At 42.0% G+C, this 22929-nt stretch overlaps 1 protein-coding gene across 1 annotated transcript in view; it reads left to right on the top strand.

Moving 5' to 3' along the window:
- The first annotated feature begins 13648 nt into the window (after positions 1–13648).
- Positions 13649–22929, top strand: part of LOC129824478 (insulin receptor-like) — a 90285-nt gene continuing 81004 nt past the window's right edge. The window contains exon 1 of the mRNA XM_055884181.1: positions 13649–14840. Coding sequence (XP_055740156.1) covers positions 14756–14840 — 85 coding nt within the window. The 5' untranslated portion in view covers positions 13649–14755. The remainder of the gene's footprint in view (positions 14841–22929) is intronic.

Genomic DNA, 22929 nt, shown 5'->3' with positions numbered 1-22929 from the left:
GGAAGGAGGAAATAGTATGAATAAATTAAGCAAAATAACGTTTTTTATGAAAATATGTCAATCATTATTTGAATATGTTGGTAACCCTCCAAACCCCTCGAAGCTGGTGTTTGGAGGATATACATTATTGGCACGGTTTACCAATACTAACAACACCCGTGCCAATATATCCTCCAAACACTGGCTTCTCTGGCATTATCACTTAAGCAGAGACGCTGTCATAGCATATTTAGGTTCTAGTCCCAGATTAGGTGCACGAGACTGGACGAATACGTACATTGAATTAGTTCTCCTGGAACTGGCTCGGGTCCGCACGCACACACACAGTCACACACAAACACACACAGCCCCCCCCCCCCCCACACACACACACACAAACCTCAATAGTAAATGAGAGTGTCCATTAACCCTCCAAAGTCCCAGTATCCATCAACCAAGACTCAAAACAACAATGTTGTTTTTAGAAACACTCGAACGGGCAGCAGGAAGGAATCCTTCTTGAGAACGAGACACCATGGGATCCCGGGCGGTCCAAAGGGGAAGCCAGCGAGGTGGAAGAGGACGTCACACTCGGACTGAGTGGAGAGAACGGATGGCATCACCTCTTCCTGAGTGCGGATCGTCGTGGCGCCCCGGCGGAGCCCTCGGATGAATCACTCTGTGAACTTTATTGTTGTTCCTGTCAGACAGCTTCGTGTGAAAGGGTCTCTGTCTCTCACCTCTGGTGCACCCCTGTTCCCTTCCCATGTTCTATATGTAGATCTCCGTCGGTGGAGTGCCTCCGGACAGACGGCGTCCTTCACTCCCATTGTCCATGGATGTTGGGTGGACCGTTAACACAGGGATGGGAGTTTCTCACCTAACGGCCGCTTCGACAAAGACTGAGTCCCAAATAGCCCCATATTCCCCATATATCACTACTTTTGACCTGGGCCCTGTAGTGCACTATGTAGGGAATAGGTTGCCTTACGGGATGTTGCCAGGGGCCGGGGGAGCCTCTGGGGGACATCACTGTTTAGTTTTTGTTCCACCAGGGGAAGGTTGGGAACTGTGAAGATTGGACAGAGTAGACCCACTATGACGGCCCCCACTCTCCTTCCCATCCTCACATATACAGTGCATTTGGAAAGTATTCAGACCCCTTGACTTTTTCCGCATTTTGATACATTACGGCCTTATTCTAAAATGTATTAGACTGTTTTTTCCCCCTCATCAATCCACACACAGTAATGAGAAAGCAAAAACAGGTTTAGACATTTTTGCACATTTATTACAGATAAAAACAGAAATATCACATTTACATAAATATTCAGAACCTTTACTCAGTACTTTGTTGATGCACCTTTGGCAGAGATTACAGCCTCAAGTCTTCTCGTGTATGACGCTACAAACTTGGCACACATGTATTTGGGGAGATTCTTCCATTTGTTTCTGCAGATCCTCTCAAGTTCTGTCAGGTTGGATGGGGAGCATCGCTGCACAGCTATTTTCTGGTCTCCAGAGATGTTCGATCGTGTTCAAGTCTGGGCTCTGGCTTGGGCACTCAAGGACATTCAGAGACTTTATTATTTTTTTCACCTTTATTTAGCCAGGTAGGCCAGTTGAAAACAAATTCTCATTTACAACTGGCCAAGATAAAGATAAAGATAAAGCAAAGCAGTGCAAGAAAAACAACACAGAGTAACACATAAACAAACAGTCAATAACACAACAGAAACATCTATGTACTGTACAGTGTGTGCAAATATAGAAGAGTAGGCAGGTAAGTAGCAATAAATAGGCCATAGAGGCGAAATAATTACAATTTAGCATTAACACTGGAGTGAAAGATGTGCAGATGATGATTTGCAAGTAGAAATACTGGTGTGCAAGAGGGTAAGTAATAATATGGGGATGAGGTAGTTGGGTGTGCTGTTTACAGATTGGCTGTGTACAGGTACAGTGATCGGTAAGCTGCTCTGACAGCTGATGCTTAAAGCTAGTGAGGGAGATATAAGACTCCAGCTTCAGTGATTTTTGCAATTTGTTCCAGTCATTGGCAGCAGAGAACTGGAAGGAAAGGCGGCCAAAGGAAGTGTTGGCTTTGGGGATGACCAGTGAAATATACCTGCTGGAGTGCGTGCTACACAGGGTGTAGCATAGCACAGGGTGTTGCTATGGTCACCAGTGAGCTGAGATGAGGTGGGGCTTTACATAGCAAAGACTTATAGTTGACCTGGAGCCAGTGGGTCTGGCGACGAATATGTAGTGAGAGCCAGCCAACAAGAGCATACAGGTCGCAGTGGTGGGTAGTATATGGGGCTTTGGTGACAAAACAAATGGCACTGTGATAGACTACATCCAATTTGCTGAGTAGAGTGTTGGAGGCTATTTTGCAAATGACATCGCCGAAGTCAAGGATCGGTAGGATAGTCAGTTTTACGAGGGTATGTTTGGCAGCATGAGTGAAGGAGGCTTTGTTGCGAAATAGGAAACTAGATTTAATTTTGGATTGGAGATGCTTAATGTGAGTCTGGAAGGAGAGTTTACAGTCTAACCTAGGTATTTGTAGTTGTCCACATATTCTAAGTCAGAACCGTCAAGAGTAGTGATGCTAGTCGGGCGGGCGGGTAGTAATCGGTTGAAGAGTATTCACTTAGTTTTACTAGCATTTAAAAGCAGTTGGAGGCCACAGAAGGAGTGTTGTATTGTATTCAAACTCGTTTGGAGGTTTGTTAGCACAGTGTCCAAAGAAGGGCCAAATGTATACAGAATGTTGTTGTCTGCGTAGAGGTGGATCAGAGAATTACCAGCAACAAGAGTGAAATCATTGATATATACAGAGAAAAGAGTCGGCGGAGAATTGAACACTGTGGCACCACCATAGAGACTGCCAGAGGACAACAGGCCCTCCGATTTGACACTCTGAACTCTATCTGAGAAGTAGTTGGTGAACCAGGCAGTGCAGTCATTTGAGAAGCCAAGGCTATTGAGTCTGCCGATAAGAATGTGGTGATTGACAGTGTCGAAAGCCTTGGCCAGGTCGATGAAGACGGCTGCACAGTACTGTCTTTTATCGATGGCGGTTATGATATCGTTTAGGACTTGGAGCGTGGCTGAGGTGCACCCATGACCAGCTCGGAAACCAGATTGCACAGTAGAGAAGGTACAGTGGGATTCAAAATGGTTGGTGATCTGTTTGTTATGCTTTATTTTGATGTATTGCACTTGTGATTTCATGAAAGTTTAATATTTGTAGTAATTTAATTTGAATTTTGCACTCTGCAATTTCACCGGAAATTGTCGAAATTGCAGCGATACACAATCCCATCTGGTTTGCGCATAGTGGGACTATCATTAGTTTTTCAACAGGACAATGACCCAACACACCTCCAGCCTGTGTAAGGAATATTTGATTAAGGAGAGTGATGGGGTGCTGCATCAGATGACCTGGCCTCCACATTTACCCGACCTAAACCCAATTGAGATGGTTTGGGATGAGTTGGACTGCAGAGTGAAGGTAAAGCAGCCAACATGTGCTCAGCATATGTGGGAACTCCTGCAAGACTGTTGGAAAAGCATATCCGATGTAGCTGGTTGAGAGAATGCCAAGAGTGTGCATAGCTGTCATTTTTGAAAAAAATATATGTTTTTATTTATTTAACTAGGCAAGTCATTTAAGAACAAATTCTTACAATGACGGCCTAGGAACAACAACTGCCTTGTTCAGGGGCAGAATGACAGATTTTTACCTTGTCGGCTTGGGGGTTCTATCTAGAAACCTTTCGGTTACTGGCCCAACGCTGTAACCACTAGGCTACCTGCCACTCTGTCACCAAGGCAAAGGGTGGCTACTTTGAAAAATCTAAAATGTATTTTGAATGATTTAACATGGCTTTCGAAGATTTTAGAAAGGCATGGCAGGATGGATATAGGTCTATACGTTTGAGACTAGAGTGTCTCCCCCTTTGAAGAGGGGGATGACCGCGGCAGCTTTCCAATCTTTGTCCCGAAGCAACTCCTGCATTATCTTGGCTGTGTGCTTAGGGTCGTTGTCCTGTTGGAAGCGGAACCTTCGCCCCAGTCTGAGGTCCTGAGTGCTTTGGAACAGGTTTTCTTCAAGGATCTCTGTACTTTTCTCCATTCATCTTTCCCTCAATCCTGACAAGTCTCCCAGTCCTTGCCACTGAAAAACATCCCCATAGCATGATGCTGCCAATAGCATGCTTCACCTTAGGGAGGGTGCCAGGTTTCCTCCAGATGTGACGCTTGGCATTCAGGCCAAAGAGTTCAATCTTGGTTTCATCAGACCAGAGAATCTTGTTTCTCACAGTCTGAGAGTCTTTAGTTGTCTTTTGGCAAACTCCAAGCGGGATGTCATGTGCATTTTACTGAGGAGTGGCTTCCGTCTGGCCACTCTACCATAAAGGCCTGATTGGTGGAGGCCCTTCTTCCCCGATTGCTGAGTTTGGCCGGGCGGCCAGCTCTAGGAAGAATCTTTGTGGTTCCAAACTTCTTCCATTTAAGAATGATGGAGGCCACTGTGTTCTTGGGGACCTTCAATGCTGCAGGTCTTTTGGTACCCTTCCCCAGATCTGTGCCTTGACACAATCCTGTCTCGGAAGTCTGCAGACAATTCATTTGACCTCATGGCTTAGTTTTTGCTCTGACATGCACTGTCAACTGTGGGACATTATATAGACAGGTGTGTGCCTTTCCAAATCATGTCCAATCAATTGAATTTACTACAGATGGACTCCAATCAAGTTGTAGAAACATCTCAAGGATGATCAATGGAAACAGGATGCACCTGAGTCTCATAGCAAAGGTTCTTAATACTTATGTAAATAAAGTATTACTCTTTTCTATATTTAACACATTTCCTAACATTTCTAGAAACCTGTTTTCACTTTGTCATTATGGGATATTGTGTGTAGATTGAAGAGGATTTTGATTTATTTAATCCATTTTAGAATAAGGCTGTAACGTAACAAAATGTGGGGGGGGGGAGTCAAGGGGTCTGAATACTTTCCGAATGTACTGTATATATTCTACAAGACAATGACACTGTGGCAGACTTGGCCGAATAACAAACACTAGACTGAGCTACATGTATTATCATACATGAAATAACAGAGCGAGCGAGGCCTTCGCATGGCTCTTATCAGGCTGAACCCTGACCCTGTTGTTTTAGTTGTCATGTTTGAACAGTGTGCAGCTGGTTACCTACATAGAGGAATAAGCTGAGGGCTATTGGGTTAGCTTTTCAGTACTGTGTCAAGGACATTCATGTGTAGCTCAAGGCTTGAGGTACTCGAAGGGCCGGTTTACCTGTGAATCTCCATTGAAAGTGTTTTTTAATCCGGAACTAGACTCAATCTGTTTTAAACCCTATTCCCCCACTGACTGTTGTCCAGCGTTTATCTGGCCATTTTGATGGTGATGCTATCATCATGAGGTTTCTACTGTACCTCACCAGACGTCAGCCACACTGACCACTATGACATTTAAAGGTCATTTACAATTAAGCCAACATCTGCAGCGTTGACTGAATGAAGTCTCGGAGACCGCAGTAAGATTGCCTTTAAATGTTTCATAGCCGAAAAAGGGGCTATCGGATTGAATAGTTAAGTAAGTAATGAGTCGAGCCCTAACAGATTTGCTCTAGCAGTAAGAGATTTGCTACCTAAGCTGTGATGACTCCATGGGTGTCCAATCTTGCTGCTTCATCCAGACTGTACCCCATTCCTGGGCAGAGCAGGCCTATGATCAGTTTACTTCTCCTAAATCCTTACCTTAATCATTGAGGGAGATAATATATACATTGAGTGTACAAAACCTTAAGAACACCTTCCTGGGCCTCCCGGGTGGCGCAGTGGTCTAGGGCACTGCATCGCAGTGCTAACTGCGCCACCAGAGTCTCTGGGTTCACGCCCAGGCTCTGTCGCAGCCGGCCGCGACCGGGAGGTCCGTGGGGCGACGCACAATTGGCATAGCGTCGTCCGGGGTAGGGAGGGTTTGGCCGGTAGGGATATCCTTGTCTCATCGTGCTCCAGCGACTCCTGTGGCGGGCCGGGCGCAGTGCGCGCCAACCAAGGGGGCCAGGTACACGGTGTTTCCTCCGACACATTGGTGCGGCTGGCTTCCGGGTTGGAGGCGCACTGTGTTAAGAAGCAGTACGGCTGGTTGGGTTGTGCTTCGGAGGACGCATGGCTTTCGACCTTCGTCTCTCTCGAGCCCGTACGGGAGTTGTAGCGATGAGACAAGGTAGTAATTACTAGCGATTGGATACCACGAAAATTGGGGAGAAAATGGGATAAAACGGAAAAAAAGAAGAAAAAAAAAGAACACCTTCCTAATATTGAGTTGCACCCCCCCCCTCTTTTGTTCTAGTCAAGCACCATAACACATCTGATCCAACTAACAAGGACTCAGTGATTATTTGAATCAAGTGAGTTAGTGCTGGGTTTAACAAAATTGTGCACCCCTCTAAAGGTCCAGGAATGTATTGAGAAATGCTGAGCTGTATGGTATATTGTGCATACACCGCTTACCCCTTCAAAGTAGGAGGATACATATTCAAATAAAAGATGACTGGTCATTGGTCAGAATAAATAGATCAGATTGTCATGTCATGATCTGGGCAAAAAAACTCCATCCCACCTGAACAGGCAGAAATTCCAGGCATTTTTTGAAAGAGCTGTTACACAAAAATGAAATTATCATAATTTTCACTTTCAGATTGCTATTTCGACCTCGTGGAAATATCTTTAAAAAACTGGGAAATCACATTTTGAACCACTGCCCCTTTAACACTGACAGCTTCTACTGAGATAGCGTTCCTCTTTAACACATCTGATTCTTTGGTGATTAGTTCAGTCAGATGTGTTAGTGCTGGGCTAGAACAAGATTTTGCACCCCATAACAGAGAACTAGAGGAGCCTCAGTCTCTTCACTCACTTCTCCTGTTTGATGGATTTGATCCTCTCGATGAGGGTCATTTCTGACTCCATGTCTATATCCGACCGGTTAAGATCATCCATTTGAGGTACGTCCAGCTCTGATGAATGTTTCTCTAAGATCTGCAGATATATAGTATGAGTCAATATACCAGGCAGCAGACAAGACAACTATTTTTGGGAACGTTGGAACCGTATTCCCAAAGTGAAATTCCCAGTGGGAATTGGTATTTGGATCACCAGGTTTACATATTCTCAGATGTATTACACACAAGAGTAAACCAAACATTAGGATCACCTGCCTAATATTAAGTTGAGAGAGAGAGAGAGAGAGAGAGAGAGAGAGAGAGAGAGAGAGAGAGAGAGAGAGAGAGAGAGAGAGAGAGAGAGAGAGAGAGAGAGAGAGAGAGAGAGAGAGAGAGAGAGAGAGAGAGAGAGAGAGAGAGAGAGAGTCCTAGCTTTGACCTGCCTCCCCCAGGCCCCTGGAACCGGATGAGGGCTAGCAGGATTAGGAGTCAGTCAGTCACTCAATCAACAACCGCCTTCTGACTCTATGTCTACGTACCAAATACTGCGGCACCCTATTCCCTATATAGTGCACTACTTTTGAGAGCCACAGAGCCATGGGGCTCTGGTCAAAAGTAGTGCATTTCGTAGAAAAAAATGTGCTATCTACACTGTAAAGGGGTTACCGTGAATCTGACAGTAGATACAGGCAGCTCGGTGGTAAACAAAATGCTATAGTTTATATTACAGTACACCTGCTGTAATACAGTATCAAAGCTAGTGCTGTGTAATGACAGTACAATACCGTAAATTGACTGTTTCATGTTGTAAAAAAACAAAATGCTAGTGTAATCTGAATGAATGGATGAATAAATTACCTACCATGGAACCAAAAAGGGTTCTCCTATGGGAACAGCTGAAGAACCCCTTTGGAAAACTTTTGTTAGAGAATAGGGTGCCATTTGGGACACAGACCATGGCTCCATGGCTACATACTGTCAACAATAGCATCATGTGTTTACCGGTCATCTGCTATCCTTCAGTTGTCGTCAATAAGTAAGCCTTGTCCGAGCCAGAGTGGCCCATAGGGGCAGGAGCTTATCTGCTGTTTTATGTACCGTGAGTTGGCTTGATGTACAAGTACACCCCCTGGACAGGAAGCTAGACTGTCAATACTAGATCAATACTGCTGAGCTTAGCTCTATGCATGGCCCCGGTCTTAAATTGTTGTTCAAAAGAACCTCAGTAGACCTCACAACATGTATTTGTGTTATAACGTCGCCATTAACTAGACGAGGCATCTATTTGTGTGCTCGTTCTCGCTCTTATTTCCATCAGAAATGATGGGAAAGTATCTTGCTTCAATTTCCTTCTTGAACTACACTGTCAAGCAGGCAAAACAAGCCTTACTGTGAACACCCACAATCAGCCACTGCATACTGCTAAATAAATGATATTTTCCTCAATGGAAATTTGGTAACACTTTATTTGAAGTGTACCTACGTGACTTGTATTGCTTATGAATGTGTAATGTAATCGTTATGAATGTATTGTGAAGTGTTATACCCTTAAAATAAACTGTTACTGGAAATGTTGTGAACAAAAAACTGGAACAAAATACCTGAACAGGGTGATTGAAACTAAAACTGCCTAGTGCCATAATGTTATTATAACTCCACATACCTACAGACAGACTATGAGATTATAATTTGTGTCAAGACGTGCATCACAATCCGTTTGGCTTCCTTACACCTTCTTATAATAAAAGATGTTCCCAGATTAGTGACGTGCTGAAATCGGCTCAATGGCTCAAAGCTGCTGGTCACCTCTCTCACCCTTACCCTCACCCCCCTCTCCCTCTTAACCTATCTCCCTCTCTCCCATAGCCTGGGACTTTACTTCATAGTCATTTAGCAGACATTCTTACCCAGACCAATTTACAATAAGTGCATTAACTGAAATAGCTAAGGTAACCACATTCAATACCAATCAACACAAGTCACCACTTTTTTGAAAAGAACTGCTATCAGAAAGCCCAGTGCGAGGCCCCATCCAGTGCCTGTGAGAGACTCACCTCCCACTCCACAGCCTGCGGATGGCACGTTGAACTACATCATCCATAGTAAGATGGCTATAACATTCACCTCTCTGACCCTCTCATCTCATCACATTTCATAATGTTGAATCAATGTACTATGTGATGGCCTTGCTGACATGGTTTGCATCCCAAATGGCACCCTGTTTCCTAAGGGCCCTGCTCAAAAGTAGTGCACTACGTAGGGAATAGGGTGCCATTTTGGCTGCAAACCACCATGATCTCTCTCTAAGCCGTTGTAGTGTACTGATCCTTGAGGTGATGGTGCCAGTGACTGTTGTTCCTGGTATTCAACTGCAGCACACTCATTACACATGTTTATTATTCTAGTTACTCTCTCCTCTGCATGATTTGGTCTCCGTCCTAGCTGGCACCCTGTTCCCTAGTACACTATTTTTGACCAGAGACTAGTACTTTTGCACTATAGAACCCTATGGGCCCTAGTCAAAAGGGGTGCACTACAGGGGATAGGGTGCCATTTGGGACTCAACCCTGATCTCTGCTCTGTCCTCTGTGATCGGAGGAAGCAGTTGTCTGGAGGTTTACCAGCCATCACGGTTGCATCCCAAATGGCACCCCTTTTCCTACATAGTGCACTACTTTTGACATGGGTAATAGGGTGCCATTTCGGACGCATCCCACATCTCCTAGAAAGGAGGGGAATATGGCTGTCTAATACAACAACAAACACTGCAATAATACTAGTGTACGATATTGCCGCAACGGTGTGTGAAAGCCAAGAACTGCATTTCCACAGCTATTGATTAACTATAGCAGATTTATGTCAATTCAACACAATAACAGATTCAGAGCTATAATTGCTCTCGGTGGGTTGGGGGGGGGGGTGCGTGTGGACCACCCAAAGATATATACTGAAACCCTGGATTGCTGATGCTATGTATTGGCCAATTAGATGCTTTGAAGCCACCGGCCGCCATATTGACACTCAGAAGGAGCAGTCCTCCATAGGAATTAATGCAATTCTACAGTAGTATTTATTTGTTGTATTGAGGACAGTAACATTAGTATGGAAGCCCAAACTAACGTGACATTTTTTGATAGTAGAACATACATACAAGAAATATTTATTTATTTGTAGCAATGTGGCAAATGATTTCAATGTATCCATGTTGCAGAGATTGCACAGCACTGCCACTGGCAAATGTGTGGCGAGCTGGCAGTTTCTATTCAGTTGAATAAAAAATATTGACAGAAAAGCGTTGAAAAGAGGGTCAAAGTACTGTTGTTTAGACTGATTTGTCTCATGATTGGTCATCTCGTGTACAATTTGTGTTTCAGTCTGATCAGCTGTAGCCTAATAACAATCACAGCTGCAGGTAGTCTAGAGAAGCCTATGAGCTCTGATCCCATCTGGCCAGGGGCAACGAAGCAGTAATAGCCCAAGCTATGCTCCTGAATTTATAGCCGAAAATAGGCCTATTTATTTGCGTTAATAAGAGAAAATGTGAATGTCACCAAATTTGTTTTATATTACAACTTCAGGTGGCTAGGCTACTTAGACATTATCAACCCAAAGGATTGACTGGAATGAATCAATTAACACAATAGTGACGACGTACTGTGTGAGTAACTATTTGACTTTCCAAATCATGTCCAATCAATTGAATTTACTACAGGTGGACTCTAATCAAGTTGTAGAAACATCTCAAGGATGATCAATGGAAACAGGATGCACCTGAGCTCAATTTCGAGTCTCATAGCAAGTTTTAATACTTATGTAAATAAAGTATTTCTGTTTTCTATTTTTAATACATTTGCTAACGTTTCTAAAAAACGTTTTTGTTTGTCATTATGGGGTATTGTGTGTAGATTGATGAGGGGGAAAAAACACTGAATCCATTTTAAAATAAGGCTGTAACGTAACAAAATGTGGGAAAAGTCAAGGGGTCTTATTACTTTTGCGAATGCCCAATTCGTTTTCATATGTTGATGTTATCTCAACATTTAGTATCTACAAATGTTGAGATACTACCTCAAGATATTGAGATCCTAACTCAACATTTTGAGATACTAACTTGAAATGTTACCTGGTTAAGTTAGCCCAGTGATTCTCAAGCTTCTCCACGGGGAGCTCCAAACGTTTCACAATTTTGTTTTAGCCCTGAACTAGTTGACTTGATTCACCTAATAATTTAAAAGCATGCATTAAGGTGTCTGTAATATAATACACTTGTCAAAAATGAATGTAGTTCCAAAATGGCTGCACAGTGGCTTCAATACAGCATCCCCTGTCAGTCATCTAGGGTTTATAGACATCATTGGTGCATATGTGCATGTGTTTGAATTCCTGTAAGATTGAGGGCTATTTTCTCTTATTTGATGACAGCAGAGGTTCCTTTTTTTATCCGAAATGTACTGATCCTGCTGGGAAGGCAGGATGCTAACAGGTAGTGAGTTAACACTGGTGGTATTGTCCAGCCAATCCCCTGGCTGCCAGTACAGGAAAACTAATCTAAGTCATCATTCCGCTTGTTGTTATCAGTTATAAGCATCACCCATCAACTTTTCAACACAGGTAGGCTTGTGGTTAGTTATGATTACAGTAAATGAACAATAAGCATCTCCACCCTATGAAAATATGCATCCCAAATGGGAGCCTATTCCCTATGTAGTGAACTACTTTTGACCAGGGCCCATAGGGCTCTCATCGAAAGTAGTGCACTATATAGGTAATAGGGTGCCATTTTAGACGCAATATAGTCAAATCTATTTTTCTATTATTATCTATTATCTATCTAGAACCCTTATTTTACCAGTTAAGTTGGTTGAGAAGAACACATTGTCCTCTCCACGCCAGCAACGAAGTGTGGGAAAGAGTTGCAGCCAGGAGAGACAGTATTTGTGGGTCGTTCCACCAGTTCGCTGCCTTTTGAGAAGTGTAACTTGGTCCCAAAAAACGTTTTTCATAAAGAGCACGTTTAACTTCATAAAAAACACGTTGTCTCAACTCAAGAGAGATAGGCCTTTGAAAAAGCCTTTTTGTTTCCAGGGAGAAGCATTTTGTGTTCCACATAGAACCATTTTGGGTTCCATGTAGAACCCTCTGTGGAATGGGTTCTACCTGGAACCAAAAATGTTTTTTCAAGGGGTTATCCTATGGGGACAGCAGAAGAACTCTTTAACATTGACATAGGGAGGATATGGTCTATCTGAGCATAGGGGTTTCAGTGCAGCTGTTTTTCCCATAAAGGCTGCCAAGGACTAACACAGAGAGAAGAGATAACAATGCTGGACAATGTGATGTTTAAACAGGTAGTCTAGTGGTTAGAGCGTTAGGCCAGCAACCTTCGAATCCCCGAGCTGACAAGGTAAAAATTGTTCTGCCGCTGAGCAAGGCAGTTAACCCACTGTTCCCCGGGCATCAACGACGTGGATGTCGATTAAGGCAGAGGGGTTGGGTTAAATGCAGAAGACACATTTCAGTTGAAAGCATTCAGTTGTACAACTGAATAGGTATCCCCCTTTCCAAAGAGAATATTGCAGGTACTGCTTAGGTGTCCTTGAATTGTTGGTCTAGCCTACGAGTTTGTGTCTCAAATGGCACCCTATTCAAGTAGTGCCCTATAAAGGGAATAGGGTGCCGTTTGTAATGCAGACCATGATTAACAGACACACAACCTCTTGTAGCATACTGCCCCCGCCCCTTTCCCACCATGTCTTAAAACTGGATGGGCAGGTTGGTTGGCGTCCGCTGAACATAAAACTAAATAAGAGGGGGAAGAAATTAAAATGTAATCAACAAGTGTTCTAACAAATGATTTTTCCTCCTGACCTAGCTGACTAAACTCTTTATGGTCAAGGAAGTAAACTTTCAAGGGCAATACTTTCAATTATTAAACGCTTACTGTGCACTTATATTTGCCCTCTGTAGTTGCATGCCTTTGTTTGAAATCCATACTTTTTCAATAAATGTTAATCAAATACAACCACCAACTGACAAAGAAAGTCACTCAACTACAGACGACAAACATAGGTACAAAGTAGGCGTTTCATAATTTACATTTGTTTAAGTATTGACCACAAAGCCTGGTCTCTGCTCCACTCCATTGGTGGAGTTCAACAGAAACTTCCTTGACCATGGAGTGGAGTTCAATCAACCTACTCATGACCCTAATTGAAAGTGGACCTTTATTCCAACACATAATTCATTAAGAGTCTATTGACGTAGCGGTGCGTCAATCTAAGTAATTAATAATAATAAAAATCCCCATGAAAATCAGTACATTTAAACTAGAGATATCAGTTTTTTTCTTCCATGGGCTGCATCTCAATCTCACACACCCACCTATTTCGGCTTTCCGCATCTGCGGTGAAAGGTGACCGAAAATCGGTCTTCTTCTAAATATAGGACAGACACTTAAAAATATTATTCCTTCAGATTTTTTTTTTTTTCTTGATTTTTTGCCATTTATGAATGTGTTATTTAATGCGTTTCTATGGTTTATAGTAGTAAAAATTATCCATGGTATGAGCCCCGCTCGTTTGTAGCCTATTCACAGATGAAATGTAGGTTTTTACAGTATCTTTAGTCTAACTGCCTAATCCAATACATTCCAGTCCGTGTTTCCCTTTAGCCTCAGCTGGCTCACTTGCAGGTTTTGTTTACTGGCGGAGGAGAGGCAGAGAAGAGGATTTAACAATCTACCTCTCATGTGGGAGACTAAAATATAAGTTTTCGACTTTATTTTTTGCTGTTGTCGTTGTGCAATAACCATGTGGTCATTTTGAAGGGAGATATCCCTCATGTAAAATCACCGAAACGCGCTTTATTGTGACGAAATAGTGCGAACAACTTGACTAACGGCGAAGTCTGACAGTCAATGTTGTCTTGCGTGGAAGTCTCGTTAATGTCAGTATTGACGGAATCGAGTTTGCGGTTTAATTATTTATTCTCTCCATACAAGGTTCAGATGAGTTTAAGTAAACTACCTAGTAATCGCAATAGTTTTGCGTTTATTGGGGTATTTTTGTGAACGACACCAGCGGATGAGCGTGAAACGCAGTGACCCGTGGATTTGGTTGAGTACGCCACGCGTGCCATGAACCTGAAGTTGTCATAAGGGAAGCTACAGAATGCGGGACTGCGACACGAGAGACATTGCTGCACGTCACTAGCTGTGGTTTTTTTGTTCTTTCAATGCAAGGGAATAAGCAATTTCCGAAGTAGATACACGGCGCCATAGCGAGTGTTACCGAAAGCGTAATTCAATTGCGAGTTGGTTTCAAATCGCACTACCTTGCGTTGTGGCCTGCTGCACAGCCAGCTAACATTAGCTAGCAGCTAGCTACTCCCCTTGGCCTGTTCAGACTTTCGAGACTGCGGATTGAATCAAGAACAATTGAAAAGACTCAATGCCATGCAAGTTATTGGCAAGTGAGACTTTAGCTTCGTTTGTCCACAATGAATCACACTGTTGCATTTGTTTGTGGCGATTTTGAATATCCACCAGATCTGTACAGATAACTAGCGGTGGCTAACCAGGTAGCCAGTGAACGAACACGTTGGACTCCAACTTCCCTCCGCCCATTTTTCCGGAATGCGTGTTTTTATTTTTGTTTACCTGTGGGTTCTCGTGGCTTAGCGAACAAACCAATTGACAGCTACCATCTGCCAGCTAGTTTTAACCGAGTTGACACGGATTCTAACCCAGTTGCTCTCGACTGTGTCATCGGTCGGATATTGATTTAAGGAAATATGTGTCCGCGGACTTTCCTTGTGGTTTTTGTGACTGCTGTCTACGTATGGAATTGTCAGCAAACGAATGGAGAAAATACAGAAAGTAAGTAGCTAGTTATAATCTTCTCACCCTACTCATCTGTGTCAGATGTGTTCACTTGTATAATTGTACCTAATTTAAGAGTGTCACTTAACTTGCTTTTGGAAGGCTCTGCTTTGACATCAATATCCGCTATGATGACAGCAAGGCCAGCCTTTTCGTTAGATACGCTAGATTTAAACGGACAAAAGTCTATTTGATTGACTTTTTGGTTAGTAAAACAATTACTTAACCACCTAAACTGATCAAAATGCCTTTGCAACCTGCAATTGTTCATGTCTATCCCATAAATGTGCTTGGCTATTAAATGGGTGCAATGCAAAACGTACAATGTACATCACATTGATTAGGGGTAGGGTGTTAGGGCTCAAAATGAGACACTGGTTCTGGTGTTATACTTTGTATTCCAAATAGTACAGCTTTTCAGGACACAACACTTTATTTCATGAGGGTGTAGAGACTTACCATCGCTGAGATCTTATTTTCACGTGATCAGAAAAGGTACAAAAAAAAGTGGACAGGACAATGATAATCCCTTGTCAAAAAGGCACCAAATCACCTGCATGGATTCTTAATTTCAACAAGTTTTGTCCAATATCTTAAGATGGAGTGGTCATATTGTTCTGACATGTAATATTATGACAATTAGGCACTTAATATGCACATTAGGCAGTACAGAATGCATAATTACAGTGATTTGAGGCCAATGGTCATATTATTAACAAATATACGTGCTTTATGCATAACTGAGAGTTTGTAACAAATTGAAACCATTTTTGAAATTAGAATTTAAAAAATACGGCTTTATGCAAATTAGATGCATAATAATATGCTAAGTAGTCTGTACAGAATAAAACAAATACAGTGTGTTAAACCCATTAATTTAAAGTCAGGTGGTCCTATTGTTAACATATATATTGAGATATTATGCACTCCTGGGAGTCTACACTGGAGAGTAATGTGGCGCCCACACGCTTGAGTGCGCACACACAAACAAACACACACCGGGGGTGGTAACAGAGTAATTGGGATGACATGATCATGAACAAAAAGTAGGGTAACTATTTACTAGTTAGTAAGTTCGGTTGTATCACAGTTGTATTCAGTAGCCCCTCTGAATAGGACTAGAGTGCACACACACAAACACTTCTCAGCATCCCTACACACTCATCCAACACACACACACAGCCTAACGCAGACATACACTTCTCAGCACTTACACATACCAACACACATAGCCACACATTCACTCGCTACTAGTCATTATTACAAGACTTGTACATGTATTAGCCATCTACACATCTGAATCTGTGTGATTCACTAGATTGACTGTTGTGTTGCAAATAGCAGTAAATTAGTTAACAAAATTACAGATTAAAAGAGGGTACTTAATGTCAAACCAGACACTTTCTGAAATCACAGCAGGTTTATCAAAGCACTGGATCAAATTGGATGAAACAAATTAGCTTATTTCAAATGAATGGTGAAGGAACCGGATGCACATGTACAACAGTAAGTGAGTAAACAAAGACGGAGATTAAAATAGTTAGTTTGGTCTTAAAGTATTATGTCAAACCAACCACTTTCATTGTTGGTTTTTTACGACACTGATTTGAATGAGATTGGATAAACCAAATTAGTTCAAATGAATGGTAAGGATAAAGGATGGACATGGTACAAACAACCTAGCTTCTGTTGTCCTCCCAACAAAGACGAAGATTAAAAGAGGGCAATTTACACTCACCGGCCAGTTAATTAGGTACACCCATCTAGTACTGGGTCGGGACCCCCTTTGCCTCCAGAACAGCCTGATTTCTTTGGGGCATGTATTTTACAAGTTGGAAACATTCCACAGGGATGTTGGTTCATGCTGACGCGATGGCATCACGCAGTTGCTGCAGATTGGACGGCAGTACACCACCGCCACCATTCTGTACCTTTTGACACCAGTCTGGATGGGTCCATGTACTCATGCTGCTTGCAGCAAATCCTGACTCTGCCATCAGCATGACTCAACAGGAACCGGGATTCCTCGGAAAAGGCAATGTTTTTCCACTCCTTAATTGTCTAGTGTTGGTGATCGCGTGCCAACTGGAGCCGCTTCTCCTTGTTTTTAGCTGATAGGAGTGGAACCCAGAGTGGCCGTCTGCTGCAATAGCCTGTCTGTGACAAGGATTGACGAGATGCCATTCTGCACACCACTGTTGTGCTGTTATTTGTCTTATTTGTGGCCCCAGTGGGTGAGCCTATGCCCTCCCAGGCCCACTCATGGCTGCACCGCTGCCCAGTCATGTGAAATCCATAGATTAGGGCCTAAGTTATTTATTTCAATTGACTGATTTCCTTATGAATTTAACTCAGTAAAATCTTTGAAATTGTTGCATGTTGCGTTTATATTTTTTTCAGTGTAAGTTGTTACGTCTTACATGTCCAAGCAGGAATGCACGATTCAAAAGATTTTGATATGCAACCTACTCCAGTGATTGTCATGCATTTTGGCTTGACAATTAGGCTATTTAAAAAAATATTTGACTGTCAAATAGAGCTCCAGAATGTTTTGTTAAATAGAGATTAATTTGCCTTCATCTTTATGTACATTAACATGATATATTTGCTTAATTCCATTGGCGGTAATTCACCACCCGAGGAAGTAGAAACGCAACACATTAGCTAGATCGCTAACTCTCTAAATATAACACCTACTGCCAGTAGCCAAGTAAGTGCAATGAGGCTAGTTCACTTGCGATGGCCGATGCGCAATTTCACACCCTCTGTATTTCAAAGACGTATCAGGTATCTTGATTGTAGAACAGTGCTTTGAGCACAGTAATGATAGTTGAAAAATAGCAATTATACCTACAGTAGAAGGCCGAGACACTCCTCCCTTTTTGATATGGACAACTAGTTGCTTCCAAAGTTGTATTTTTCCTCCCCTGCAATTGCATTTTGAAATGTTCTACAATCATGAAAGGGGAGAGTGAGTGAGAGGCTCGTTCATTACAGCAGCCTGCCCCAGTGAAACAGGCAGGCACACTGCCAGGGCAGACACTTATTACAGGAATCATGAGGATAATGCACTTTACTGTAGAACAAATTCATGAATTTATCTGCACAAAAATAGGACTTTTTGATTGAGGTGGAATGGGCTGCTCGCACCAGTGCAAGCAATTAAAAGGTCGCAAAATCCGACTAAATTGTCACACTCTATAGTCCTGCGTATGGTTTCTATTCACCCCGTCTGCACCTGGTGACCCACTCGTGATCTTTTAACTATTTGAAAAGCTGGTGAGAGTCAGTGTAGTAGAATTCTTGAGACTTTGTGATGAAATAGGCCTATACCTACTCTTGCACCATTAATGTATTTAGGCGTGGGAGTTAACCCTCTTAAACAGCCTTTGTCTAGCAAGCATTGCAACAAATCAAACGCTCGACTGACACCTCTGTACTTGTTATGGATGTTAAACGTTGTCGAGTTTGTTTTCAGCCTATGTGACGAGAGAGCGAGTTGGACTGAGAGTTGAAAAAACCCTCATAGTAATGTGAAGCTACCTTTTTCATTAAACTGAAAAGGGGGTGGGTTGAGATTGGGTAATGTCATCAGACCAGTTTGTGAGATTCTGTTGCGCAACTGTGACAATTCATAAACAATTTGTGTATTGCTCGGCTACTGGCTCTGACCGGCCCCCTTCTCGCACCTCTTCGACTTGACAGTGAACCAGTGAGTGAGAGAAACTTGGGCCTCACTGAAAGCGTTTCATAACATTGACTGACAGTAACTGACCAACGCATTGGCTGAACCAAGCCAGTTGTCTGTATGTAACCTATGTTGTGAAGGAATTGTAAATGTTTATTGACCTGATACTTAAGTCAACATGGACAATTCTGGCTTGGACAAGGCTTACTTAATTAGCTTGTCAAAATGGCTAAATGAAACTAAAATCCTTGGTGGATTTTATTTGGTTTTATATTTACATTTTTACATTTCCATCACCCCATTTTACATACTGAAGGATTGAGTACAGGCATAGATTAAGAATTGTCCTATCTGTATCCTGTATCCTTTCTATTCTGTTGTCAGATCTGTATGCACATGGTAGAATGTCTCACGTTCTATTTCTGCCTGCAATGTTTGGTCATCATTACACTCTATTGTGCTACCATCCATTGTACGTTAGGTCACCTCGGGTACCAAGATACAGTAGTTAACCTCAGGTCTCCAATGTAAAGTAGTAGTTCACCTCAGGTACCACCGTCCAGTAGTTCACCTCAGGTCTCCAACGTAGAGTAGTTTACCTCAGGTTGCCAATTAAATAATTTGAAGTGGTCAGGTTGTCAAACCAGACAATATCAATCTATTTTAGAAGTGTGCCTGAGGCTGGTCTAGCGGGTAATGCTGCCGCCTGCAGCACGTACACGTCACCCTTCAGCATGGGCACGTATTCCGGCCCTACTACTACTTTGCGTCTACCTCCCTATCAGTGTCTCCCTGCTCATTTCCACTTATCAAAAATACATGTATTCTCCAAAGTGGCCAGGTTGTCAAACTAGACATTATCAATCTATTCCTGATCCAGACAGTATCTACAGTGCATTCAGAAACTATTCAGACCCCCTTGACTTTTTCCACATGCTGTTACGTTACAGCCTTATTAAAAAATGTATTACATTCTTAAAAAATTACTCAATCTACACACAATACCCCATAATGTCAAAGCAAAAACAGGTTTTTAGAATTTTTTGCATATGTATTAAAATTAAAAAACATCTTTTTATTTATATACAGTGCCAGTCAAAAGTTTGGACACACCTACTCATTCCAGGGTTTTTCTTTATTTTTACTATTTTCTACATTGTAGAATTATAGTGAAGACATCAAAACGATGAAATAACACATGGAATCATGTAGTAACCAAAAAAGTGTTAAACAAATTAAAATATATTTGAGATTCTTTAAAGTAGCCACCCTTTGCCTTGATGACAGCTTTGCACACTCTTGGCATTTTCTCAACCAGCTTCATGAGGAATGCTTTTCCAACAGTCTTGAAGGAGTTCCCACATATGCTGAGCACTTGTTGGCTGCTTTTCCTTCACTCTGCAGTCTAACTCATTCCAATCCATCTCAAAACAAATGAAAGTCCCACTAAGCACAAACCAGATGGGGTGGCATATCATTACAGAATGCTGTGGTAGCCATGCTGGTTAACTCTGCCTTGAATTCTAAATAAATCACAGATGGTGTCACCAGCAAAGCACCATCACACCACCAACTACACATGCGGAGATCATCCATTCACCTACTCTGCGTCTCACAAAGACACGGCGGTTGGAACCAATAAATCTCACATTTTGACTCATCAGTGCAAAATCTGTTCTTTGGTCTAGTCTAATGTCCATTGCTCGTGTTTCTTGACGCAAGCAAGTCTATTATTATTGGTGATCTTTAGTAGTGGTTTCTTTGCAGCAATTCGACCATGAAGGCCTGATTCACGCAGTCTCATCTGAACAGTTGACGTTGAGATGTCTAACTTTAACTCTGAAGAATTTAGGCTGCAATCTGAGGTGCAGTTAACTCTAATGAACTTATCCTCTGCAGCAGAGGTAATTCTGGGTCTTCCTTTCCTGTGGCGGTCCTCATGAGAGCCAGTTTCATCATAGAGCTTGATGGTTTTTGCGACTGCACTTGAAGAAACGTTCAAAGTTCTTGAAATGTTCCAGATTGACTGACCTTCATGTCTTAAAGTAATGATGGACTATCGTTTCTCTTTGCATATTTGAGCTGTTCTTGCCATCATATGGACTTTGTCTTTTACGAAATAGGGCTGTCTTCTGGTTACTATATGATTCCACATGTATTATTTCTTAGTTTTGCTGTCTTCACTATTATTGTACAATGTAGAAAATAATACAAATTAAGCAAAACCCTTGAATGAGTAGGTGTCCTAACTGTTCACTGGTACTGTATGTAAATGAAATGTAATATTTCAGTTATTCATTTTTTATACATTTGCATACAATTCTAAACCTGTTTTTTGCTTTGTTTTTAATGTGTATTGTGTGCAGATTTAGGGAATGCTCTATCCACTAGGCAGGTAGCCACTAACCACCAGGCAGGTAGCATAGTGGTTAGAGCGTTGGGCCAGTAACCGAAAGGTTGCGAGATCGAATACCCAAGCTGACAAGGTAAAAATCTGTTGTTCTGTCCCTGAACAAGGCAGTTAACCCACTGTTCCTAGGCTGTCATTGTAAATAAGAATTTGTTCTTAACTGACTTGCCTAGTTAAACAAAGATACAATTAATCCAATTTTAGAATAAGGATGTAACGTGACAAATGTGGCAAAAAGTCAGGGGGTCTGAATTCCTGCCGAATGCACTGTACAAGTACCTGTCCTTGAAGTGCTTAGGAGAGGGAATAGTCTAACCAGAAACCGTATCAATCCATCTCACTCATGAAGCTCAATTTCCACGCCTCACGTTAAAGACAGACATCCTTCTGTCATAAGTGTCACCCAGTGTGTAACTCTACTAAAGAACTAACTCTTGTTAAATCTCACTGTCGTCAAATGAGATCCGGTTGGTCTGTATTTGTGTAACATAACTAGCTATTGTCTGCATCCCAAATGGTACCCCATTCCCTATGTACACTGAACACAAATATAAATGCAACATGTAAAGACAGTTGGTTTCATGAGATAAAAGATCCCAGAAATATTGCATACACACTAAAAGCATTTTCTTTTTCAAATTTTGTGCATAAATTTGTTTACATCCCTGTGAGCATCTCTCTTTGGCAATGATAATCCATCTACCTGACAGGTGTGGCATATCAAGAAGCTGATTAAACAGCATGATCATTACACAGGTGTACCTTGTTCTGGGGACAAAAAAAAGGCCACTCTAAAATGTGCAGTTTTGTCACACAACACAATGCCACAGATGTCTCAAGTTTTGAGGGAGCGCGCAATTGGCATGCTGACTGCAGGAATGTCCACCAGAGCTGTTGCCAGAGAATTTAATGTTAATTTCTCTACCATAAGATTCCTCTTTGTAGAAGTATTTATTTTCAACTCGCAATCTGTGGATTCGATTAGATAGATTGAAATTGTACGTCAAACATCACAGCATAGTTGAAAGATATATGTTGCGTAGAAATCCGAAGAGGGTGGCCAGCAGAGATGGGTGGGATGGGCTGAGGGTTGGGATGTGGAATTGGAGACAAGTGGGAGAGGAGATCGAATGATGGTCAAAGATAAAAGTAAAAAATAAAGTCACTTTAAAACATAATAAAAAGTATGTTTGAATGACACTGAGGAGCAGTGTTTTTACAGCTAATGCCGGTTTGCCTGAGGCTGATGCCGTGCAGGTGTTTGTACACATGCATGTACACACACTCATTCAAATAAACACACATACATGTAATAGTGCCAGACATGCACACAAACATATAGTTTGCTTTGCTGTTATGATTTTAGTTGTCCTTGATATCCATTTATTTATACTTTACATTTTTATGCATAGTTTGTTGTTTTCTTCTGTCTTTTTTTCTTTAGTTCATTCTCTTGGTTGTTGGTGCATTGGGGGGTTCAGGGACCATCAAAAATAGTGTACTATATTAGGAATAGGGTGCCATTTGAGACACCATGAGTGTGTGTGTGTGTGGTTGACACACAGGAATTGTTTGTCTTTTATTGTTCTCTTGAACAATAGTCCTTTAATCCTCGGTGACATGTTCCAACTTTGTCAAGCTGTCAAACACCTCATTTTCAAGCAACTCAAGCGCCTGGAACTGTGTGTATCGAGCAACTGGGTAAGAATGCTGATCTTGGATCAGGTCACCTGTCTATAATCGTACTCATTATGATCTAAAAGGCAAACTTGAACCTACATCAACACTCCTACTCTGAGATCCTTGATACATCTGGCCCTTGATCTGACAATGCTTTCTTTCTGAGGTGCGTACTCAGTCCGTGCCCTTGACATGGAGGCCTAACTAACCTTGATCAAGGAAACGTCCTTCTTATTCTGCAGGTAATAATTACCTCAGTGTCAACAATGGCCCTCAACAATGCCCATTCATATTACATGATACCATAA

This window comes from Salvelinus fontinalis, chromosome 26, assembly GCF_029448725.1.
Source record: "Salvelinus fontinalis isolate EN_2023a chromosome 26, ASM2944872v1, whole genome shotgun sequence".
NCBI lineage: Eukaryota > Metazoa > Chordata > Actinopteri > Salmoniformes > Salmonidae > Salvelinus > Salvelinus fontinalis.
The sequence above is the reverse complement of the archived record's forward strand: the minus strand, read 5'-3'. Positions and strand labels throughout refer to the sequence as shown.